This window comes from Myodes glareolus, chromosome 7 (assembly GCF_982192425.1).
Source record: "Myodes glareolus chromosome 7, mMyoGla1.1, whole genome shotgun sequence".
Taxonomy (NCBI): Eukaryota; Metazoa; Chordata; class Mammalia; order Rodentia; family Cricetidae; genus Myodes; species Myodes glareolus.
Window position 1 is genome coordinate 85,871,961 of NC_142032.1, and position 8,939 is coordinate 85,880,899.

At 52.1% G+C, this 8,939-nt stretch overlaps 1 protein-coding gene across 1 annotated transcript; it reads left to right on the top strand.

Moving 5' to 3' along the window:
- The first annotated feature begins 2,026 nt into the window (after window positions 1-2,026).
- Itpripl2 (ITPRIP like 2) lies at window positions 2,027-8,664 on the top strand. The gene has a single exon (XM_048460324.3). It carries the CDS (start codon window positions 2,675-2,677, stop codon window positions 4,280-4,282), a length of 1,608 nt encoding a protein of 535 aa, XP_048316281.2. The 5' UTR covers window positions 2,027-2,674; the 3' UTR covers window positions 4,283-8,664.
- Window positions 8,665-8,939: the final 275 nt, after the last annotated feature.

Genomic DNA, 8,939 nt, shown 5'->3' on the forward strand with positions numbered 1-8,939 from the left:
AAACTATGACCTAGTTATTGTTTTCATTTGAAAATTACGCATGGCATAAAGATGCGACTGAGGAGCAGGCTGTCAAGGGGTGGGGGTGTGATGGCAAATCTTGGTTGTCATCTTGCCTACGTCCAGCACCAACTAAAACCCAAGCAGCTGGGCACTTCTGCGAGGGATTTTCTTCGCTGGATCATTTGAAGTGGGACTATCCACCCTAAGTCTGGGCCTCCGATTCTGGTGTCATCCCAAACAAAAGAACAGGGAAGAGGAAAGCTTTTGCTTTTTGCCGACTTGCCTTCACTCTTGATGGCAAGTTCATCCCTGCTTGGTTGCTGCTGGGGAGCACTCCCCCACTGATGGCAGAGCCTACTTCTTTGGAATGCCAACATGGACTGTAGACCAGCAGCTCCCTAGGAATCTTCTGGGGCTCCGGCACCAGCCCAGATGGGATTCAAAACATGTCTGGAGGCTGGGGAGATGACTTCATCAATAAAACACTTGCCTTACAAAGGCGAAGACCCTAGTTCCACCCCAGAACCACTGCGGGGAGGCTGGCCATGATGGTACTCGCTTGTAGTCCCAGCACCTGGGAGGTGGAAACAGTCTGATCTCTGGAGCTCACTGGCTAGCTGAATCAGCAGCCTCAGGCCCCAGGGAGAGACCCTGTCTCAAAGACCAAGGTGAACTCAAGGAATAGCAGCCAAGGTTGATTTATAGCCTTCATATATGCACGTGAATGAACAGATGCACGCTCACGCACACGTACGTGCACACACACACACTTCTGCTTAGCACTAACTGGTTCAATTAAACTCTCCTGGTCTAATGCTAGGAGGACCCTTTGTCCTGGTTCCCGACCATGGCTGGGCTCTCATATGCTTTAACGCGTTTATTACCCTTGCTCTTCTTACAAAGCAGCAAGGTGTGTTTAAGTGTGAACAAATACAGATTCACACTTCAAATAAATTCAGATGGCTTCTGGGAGTACCCATGTTATGAAAAAGCACAACTTTCTAGGTCCCAACAGAGTCCTGGAAGGACTCAGACTCAGAAAACAGATGCCCAGAGGACGAAAACAGACCCACGAGCTTCTTCCTTGGGCATCCTGCCCTCTGTCTCTTCCAGATGTAAGCACCTGAGTTCAAGGCACAGCTCTGCAAAGGCCGTGACCCTGGGCACTCTTTGGAACCTGCCAGGGCCCTAGTTTCCCTACAGGAAAAGCAGAGAAGGCACTAGATTATTCATTAGCAGTAGATATTAGTGCTAATGTCTAATCAGTATGTATTAGCATTAAAATACAGAGTGAATGTGTTCCGTGTGACTAAGTGCAGGCGTAAGTCCTTCCCGAGAAAAAGAGAGAGAGAGAGAGAGAAAGAGAGAGAGAGAGAGAGAGAGAGAGAGAGAGAGAGAGAAAGAGAGAGAGACAGAGACAGAGAGAGAACATGTGTGCTTGCACACACAAGGAGCTCAGAGGGTAACTGGGAGCATCTCTCTCCCTCCTCTATGTAGGTTCCAAAATTAAACTCAGGTGGTGAGGCTGGGGATCAAGTCTGACTCCAGCCCTGTAACAACTATCATTATCGCCTCGCTCCAGCTCTCCCAGGTCTCAGGCCCAATGCCATCTCCTCAGCCACCACCCGCCCTCAACCGCTGCAGGACTGGGGGCGAGGGGGATCACCCTGTACTCCTTCTGCCAGCTTCCTTTCAGAACATCTGCCTGTGGGGTCTTGTTTTTGGGACGGGGTCTGCCTTTGTGTAGCCCAGGGCGGCCTTGAACTCATGACCCCAGCACAGGGGTCAGAGGTGGTCATCAACCTTACTGTTCATAGTCCCTTCTTACAGGGTTGTAAGCTTGAAAGGTTGGCAGAAAAGCCTCCTTCACACTGTCAGCTGCATTCCCAGCTTTTAGGCTCCTGCCTAGTGCATAGTAGGTGCTCAACGAATGTTGGTTTGCACGAAAGCACAGCCTCAGACGGCAAGGGGCCACTTCCGCCCCGAGCCTGCCACGCCGCCGCCAGCGGGACGCGCTGGGGGTGGGGCCGGCGAAGGGAGGGCCGGGCGGTGGGGCTGCGAGCCTTCCTCCGGCAACTTCCCAGTAACTGCGGGATCCGATGCAGCCACCGCCCCGGAACCAGGCCTTCTCTGTTCTGCCTTCCAAGAGGGGGCCCGGGAGTAGCCCTTGGGAGGGCAGTCTCCCGCACGTCCCGAAGTCCCTCTGGCCACCCGGCGTCGATCCAGGCGGAGGCCGGGAGGGGGCCGCTCTCCCCGCAAGGCTCCAGACTCAGGCATTTCCTCCCTGCTGCCCGGCGCGGCCTTCCCCTCCGAACGAAGAAAATCCTGGGGCCCGAGTAATCCGGCCGATCGCCCCGGTGTGCAACGGCTGCCAAGCCAGGAGGGCCGCTCAGGGTAGGATAGGAGTCCGGAGCTGAAGCTGGTCAGGAACTGAGCGGGACAGGGACAGGGCGCGGCCAGAGGCCGGAGTGTGCAGCACGGGCGGCGCCTGGAAGGGGAACTTAAGCTGGGAGTGGAGGCAGAGCAGTGGGGCTGCTGGTCCCGGCGCTGCGAGCCGGGAACCGCCTCCAAGGCCAAGGACACGGGGGCCGCGGGGCCGCCGGGGCGCTGCGCGCATGCTGGGCAGGGGACATCACCCGGGCTCGCGCCCTGGGCCGCCCGGGCTCCCGGCATGTCCGTGCGGTACACACTCAACCTGAAGGTCTTCTGGCCGGTGGTGACCGGGCTATGCACGGCGCTGGTGTGCCTCTACCATGCCCTGCGCAGCACCGAGGGAGCCCGGGCCGAGCCCCCCGACGGCGTAGACAGCGGCTTCCCGCTGCTCAAGGTGGCCATCCTCCTTCTTCTCGGCTACATCCTCCTACGATGTCGCCACACCATCCGCCAGCGCCTCTTGCCAGGCTCTTCCCGCCCTTGTGGCCACGCCAACTTCTCAGCCAGACACTTGCAAGAGCCAGGCCTGAGCATCTTACTGGAGAGTTACTATGAGCACGAGGTGCGTCTGTCGCCGCATGTGTTAGGTCATAGCAAGGCGCACGTGAGCCGGATCGTGGGTGAACTGGTGCAGGCTGGCCGAGCCCGAGGGTCTCCAGGTCCCATCACCGGGGGAGCGCTGGCCTTGGCCTTCCGGGGAGATTTCATCCAGGTGGGCAGCGCCTACGAGCAGCATAAAATCCGCCGGCCAGACAGCTTCGACGTGCTGGTGCCACTGCGCTTCCCGCCGCAGGTTGCTCTGGAGCCGCGGAACCTGGGGACCGAGCCCACGCTGGCCCCCGCCTTCCGCAGCTGCTTCGTGTGTGCCCTCAAGGCACCGCCCTCCCCGTCGGGGACCTCGACAGGACAGTGGCATCGCGACTGCAAACCCTTCGCTGAAGGGTTCTGTGTGGATGTGCAGGGCCGGCGCCACCTCTCCGCTACCCTGGTGCTGCGCTGGTTCCAGGCGCACCTACAGCGCTCCTTGGCCACAGTGCGCTACAGCCTGGAGGGTCGCTGTAGAGTTAGCCTGACCCCAGGTGGTCTGGAGCAGCCTCCCACCCTTCACATCCTTCCTTGCCGCACGGACTACGGCTGCTGTCGCCTTTCCATGGCCGTGCGTCTCATCCCCGCTGTCCATCTGGGCGATGGCGTCTTCCTTGTGGCACCGCCACCACCACCCTCGCCCAGCGGAGCCTTGTCAGAGCTGCCGGGTGGCCTGCGGGCTGAGGCACTGTGGGGTGTGAATACAGCACGCCAGGAGCAGAAACTGCTGGGCTGGCTTCAGGAACGGGCTCCTCCAGGTGCCTGCTACCTCAAGTGCCTGCAGCTGCTTAAAGCTCTTCGAGATCTGGGTGCCCGCGGGCTGGACCCTACGGCTGCTACCCACTGGGGGCGCATCCTGTCTTCCTACGTGCTGAAAACGGTGCTGCTGGCGGTGCTTCTGAAGGAGGGCGGCCCAACGCACAGCTGGGACGAGGCACACCTGAGTGAGTGCTTGGAGAAGCTGGTGAAGTTCCTTAGGGACTGCCTGCTGCGACGCCGAGACCTCTTCCACTGTGTCTTGGGGCCAGGTGGGGCGACCGCCGAGGTGGGCCCCCTGCCCAAGGTGCTGCGCGAAGCCGCCCCAGTTGACCTCCTGGCACCCTTCGATCTGCATGCCCGGGAGCTCGCAGCAGCTCGGTTGCTATCCACCTGGCGAAGGTTGCCCCAGCTTCTCCGGGCCTATGGTGGTCCCCGCTACCTTGCCAGGTGCCCCTTACCCCGGAGTCAACGCAACCAGGGCTTCCCTGAAGATGAACCATGAACCCGGATTACACTCCACCTGACCAAATGCCCTTTTCCCACAGGATGGGAGGGAGGGTGGCAGTTCAGTTCGAGATGAGCTGTAGAAAGTGTTAGGAAATTTGGAGGATATCAAAGGCTTTGGTGGCATAAATGTTCTGCCCTAGGCTCCATGACCCAAGATAGCTGTGACATCTTCTGCGGGTCCATTAGAGTGTCCTGGGTGGTTATATACACACATATCTCTGACCCCAAATTATCTGAAGCAACCATGTTTGACATGCCTACTTGTTAGATGCTAGGTTCTCAACTAGGTGTCCATGCTTTTGGAGGGGTGTTGTATGTTTGTTTCAATTATGGGGTTGGAATCCTGGGTCTTGCTTATGCTAGGCAGCTACTTTACAACAGAGCTACACATCCTGGGCCCCTAGTTTTGTTTTTAAAGGGGGGGGGGAAATTCCTTATCCACAACTGGAGTTGAAATTCTAGTCCAGCTGTTTGCATTCCAGAGTAATAATTTAGCCATTCCCATGAGCATTTGTGTATTTTTAATGGTGCAATCATAAGTTTGTTGAGCAAGATTAATGGAGTTGCCATAAATTAAGTGACCTTGCTAAGACCTGGCCGGGAGCTGGTTAGAGACTTTCAGAGCAAGCGGCCCTCTATGTCCAGCCATTCTCTTGTTCTGTGGTGGCCGGAACCAGGGACTGTTCAAAGAGGGCTCCATGCAGTTATCTGGAAAACCAAAGCTCTGAGAAGCAGCCAGCCATCATTCAACACTCTCCAGGTCACAGGTGGGGATTGGACACTTGGCACCTGTTCATTTGAGCCAGGCAGAATGCAGAGGGAAAAGATCCTTCATTAAGACAGATCTGGCGAATGTGTGAAGCACGGGTCTTGAAACAGAACCTGTCTGAGACTCACTGTCAGCCGGACACAACCCGCCTTTGTTTCAGAGTTTCTGAGAGAGCGGCACCGCAGGCGTGTTTCAGAGTTTAAGGATCTGTGAGGAGAAATGCTTGGCGTGTTGCCTAGTTAGGGCTCAGCTTCAGTGATGCCTTGTGTCAGGGTAGTGGTTGGAAGGTTCTTGATTGCCCAGATAACCTTACATAGTCTTGGAGGCCAGCTCTTGCTTCTGCTGATGACCTGTAAAATAGTAGCTTGCAGTAAGTGCCTGGAGACCTACCATTTCTCACCAGTGGGCAGAAGAGGTGGGCCACAGGAGCTGAAGGAGAAGTCAGGGAGCTGGCCTTATAGTGTTCTGCTCTTCTCAGCCATGAGCTTCCCCAGGCTGGGGGCATCTTGCAGTTGGGAAGAGCCCAATCTCCTGTGCCTCTCAACCTCCCAGCTTCCTGACAGCTCCAAATGGCACTTCAAGTTTAGAATGTTCCACCCTCCTCTCTCCTAGTGGGAAATGCGGCCACCTCAGCAATATACTTAGGGATTTTCTTTTTTAAGTAGACTCTTTAAAGTGAAGGTTGGAGGACAAAAATAGTCACATGAATAAGGCCATTGTTTAATTTCTTAGCTATCTGGAGGGAACTCTGCAAACCCCGTCTCTTTGGGGCACCCGGTTGGCAATCGATGGGAATAGGAACTTCTCAGTAGAGCAATGTTGGCTTCCATGTCCTTTGCAACTGAGGATTGAAAGAGGGACGGCTGTCTCAGTGAGTTGTTTTGGGGACCATTCCTCTTGATACCCTAAGGTCATTCCTAGTTTTTTGAGGCCAATATTTGGTCATAAGGTACGGCATTGGATGTAGGGGATGTTCTGTCAGCCTCTTGCAAGGACAGAAACTGCACAGTGGGTTTTAATTACTTTAAAAAGTCAATGCCAAGGGAAGATTGTATGCGTGAGTATGTGTGTGTGTGTGTGTATGTGTGTGTGTGTGGTATGTGTGTTTGTCTGTGTGTATACTACACATGTTTCCATACTCAGCCTGTTGATTCCTCTGTAATCATTAAGTTAGAATAGGGGACAATGAGGCAATTTTCCAATTATTAGATTTTTTATCGTAATAATATTTTAAAGTATAAAACTGGTTATTGTCATAAATATAAATCTCTTTCTTGTAGGGTTTTTTCCGTTATTTTTTTTTTTGGTTAATTAACCAAAATTTCATCCATCCTCAAAGCTTTTAAATTTTATTATATTATTATTATTATTAAATTAATGGGCATTGTGCTTGTGAATTAAAGAAATATTAATGTTAATGTTTTATTTAAATGCCATGTGGCAACCAAAACTTACGTGATTTCGATCAATTTTGATCAATGTTTAGCGATCTGAAGCATGTACTGTGTACAGATGCAATAATATGGCCGTTGCGGTGGCTGCCCGAGGCCTTTGCAATCAGCTGAGTTCTGCCTTTGATTACAGCTACTGTCGCAGCCTCTGTTTGATGTGTACACATTTTTGGTGTATATTCGGTACTGGAGAGTCACATATGCCAATATTCTCATAGAAGATGGCTCTACCAAAAACTAAAGAGCTGCTTAGCCAGTGCCCAAAGACGTTTTGAGGAAGATGACTCAGCCCTTTTACAGTCAGACACTTCAGTGACTCCTACTGCTCGGCTCGGAGCCTTCCTGGAATGTTCGTGGGATGGGAGAATGTGTTTTGCAAAATGAAGTTGGAATGGAAAGAGAGGACGGTTTGAGTGGATGCAAATATTGTCTGAGGATTTGGGACAGGGGGACTTTAGATGAACGTGAAAGGGAGAAATGGGAGGAGGGAGACAGATGAAGATCCCTCGAGGGTGGGAGGGTTTTAGGTGAAGAAATGTGTTTTTAGGTATGTGCTATTTCCAGCCAGGAGTCACAAACTCAGTAGCCTGAAGGCAGGAAAATAAATGAGGGTGGGGAGGGTGGTGGGGGCTGTGCCGACCTTAAACAGGGCAAAGAAAAGGTGGGGCTAATTTCAGATTAAAATACTGAAGCTCACTGGTTTTTAATTTAAGCTATAATTTAAAATGTCTAAAACCACTGAGTGAGCAGAAAGTTGGTTGAACCTGAGGCTACCAGTTTGTGACACCTTGCCTTACAGTTAGCCTTTCCTCTGAGTATATATAAGGTTGTATTCTTTGCCATGGAGACGATGGTTATATATACGTGGGGGTGTGCTAGCTCATTTCTGCTTTAATCTCTCAGAGTTAAGCTTCATTATAGGAATAACAACAGAAAAAATTAACAAAGCCACAGATAACATTTATCCCCAGTTTCTGGTAGGGTTCCCATGCAAGCCTGACTCTCCAGTCAGAATCTCAACTAAAACACTTGGGGCTATTTCTGGATTTTCTTTGCTGGTGATTTGGGGTCAGCTTCTCTCCCTGGCTGGAATTTGCGGATGAGTAATGAGGCAGAATTGCGGAATACATTCTTTCTTTGTATTTGGTTCTTATCCAAAAATTAATTTCTTTGGTTATTGTCCTTGGTAACGGAGCCCAAGACTTCACAATGTTGGTTGAAGGCATTAAACACCAGCAAAACAGCAACAAAAACAGCCCGTGTTCCATCTTTGGGCCAAATTCCATGGCTTTATACTATTGCCCTCTCCGAGAATCCTGCGGGCTTCACTCCCAGCATTTCCGTCCCTTTCTGACTCAATGTCTCTCACCAAAATTGCCACCAGCTGAGCTTGCTTCCAAGGCGTCTTTTGTCACCTCGCAGAGGAAGCTGTGGTTCCCACAGAACTGGGCTTCCTGGCTTTGACCTTGATGACAAGATTTTTCCCGGTCCACACAAAAGTTTCTCCCACGTGGAGAGAATGAAGCTTGTCCACATTTCTGACATCCCTCAGGAGGGCACCTCGCTCAGTGTTACCCCTGTGTGGTGTGTTAGCTTCTTCGTCTTTAATTGTGTGTCCGTAACATATCTCCTTATTTTGTACGGCACACGGTGGGGGTGGGGATAATGCTAGTGGAAGTCAAGAGAGGGTGGCAAATTCTGGATCATGTAGACAGGGAGAATTGGTGAAGACCTGCAGCTAACTGATATGGAATCTGGCTCTGGCAGTTTTGGATATTTAGGACTATTTTAGCACCTTTTGGGAAAAAAAGTTTCCTTGTCTTAGTCACTTGACTTGAAGCATTCCAGCACGGGCAGCTTTTTAATGTGCCTTCTGACCCCAAACCGCACATTGGGATACACTTTGAGGGTCTCCGTTACAGCCCAAGTTTGTTCCAATAAAAGAGACCAAAGAGTTAATCAGACCTGGTTGACTGCTATCACAACTGTGTGGTTAAGGACATCTTAATCACGCAGTGTCCACGGCCCCAGTGGTCAAGGCCTGTCACTCCCATCTTCGTCTGAAGTTGGAGTACATTTGCACTTTTCGATCCTGTGGGTCACTAGGGGACCTTGTTCTTTCCCATTTTGCTGTATCAATAAAGGAATTTGTGGAAACCTCTGGACTGCGTGTGTGGGCTTTGGGGAGGCCAGGGGGAGGGTGCTGGTGCCTGTGCCTGCTTGCACTTTGCACAAACTTCAGTGGCTCCCTCCATTCCCTCCCCCCAGTCTGTGTGTGTGTGCATGTGTGCATGCATGTGTGTGTGTGTGCGTGTGTGTGTGTGTGTGTGTGTGTGTGTGTGTACAAGAGAGAGCAACAGAGAGAGAAGAGGTTCTGGGTGTTATAAACTCAGGTCCTCCTGCTGCTTGGGCGGCAATCACTTTATCGGCTG

Excerpts from the sequence above, each read along its gene's own strand:
- Itpripl2 (XM_048460324.3), top strand. The coding sequence starts at position 2,675 with ATGTCCGTGCGGTACACACTCAACCTGAAGGTCTTCTGGCCGGTGGTG.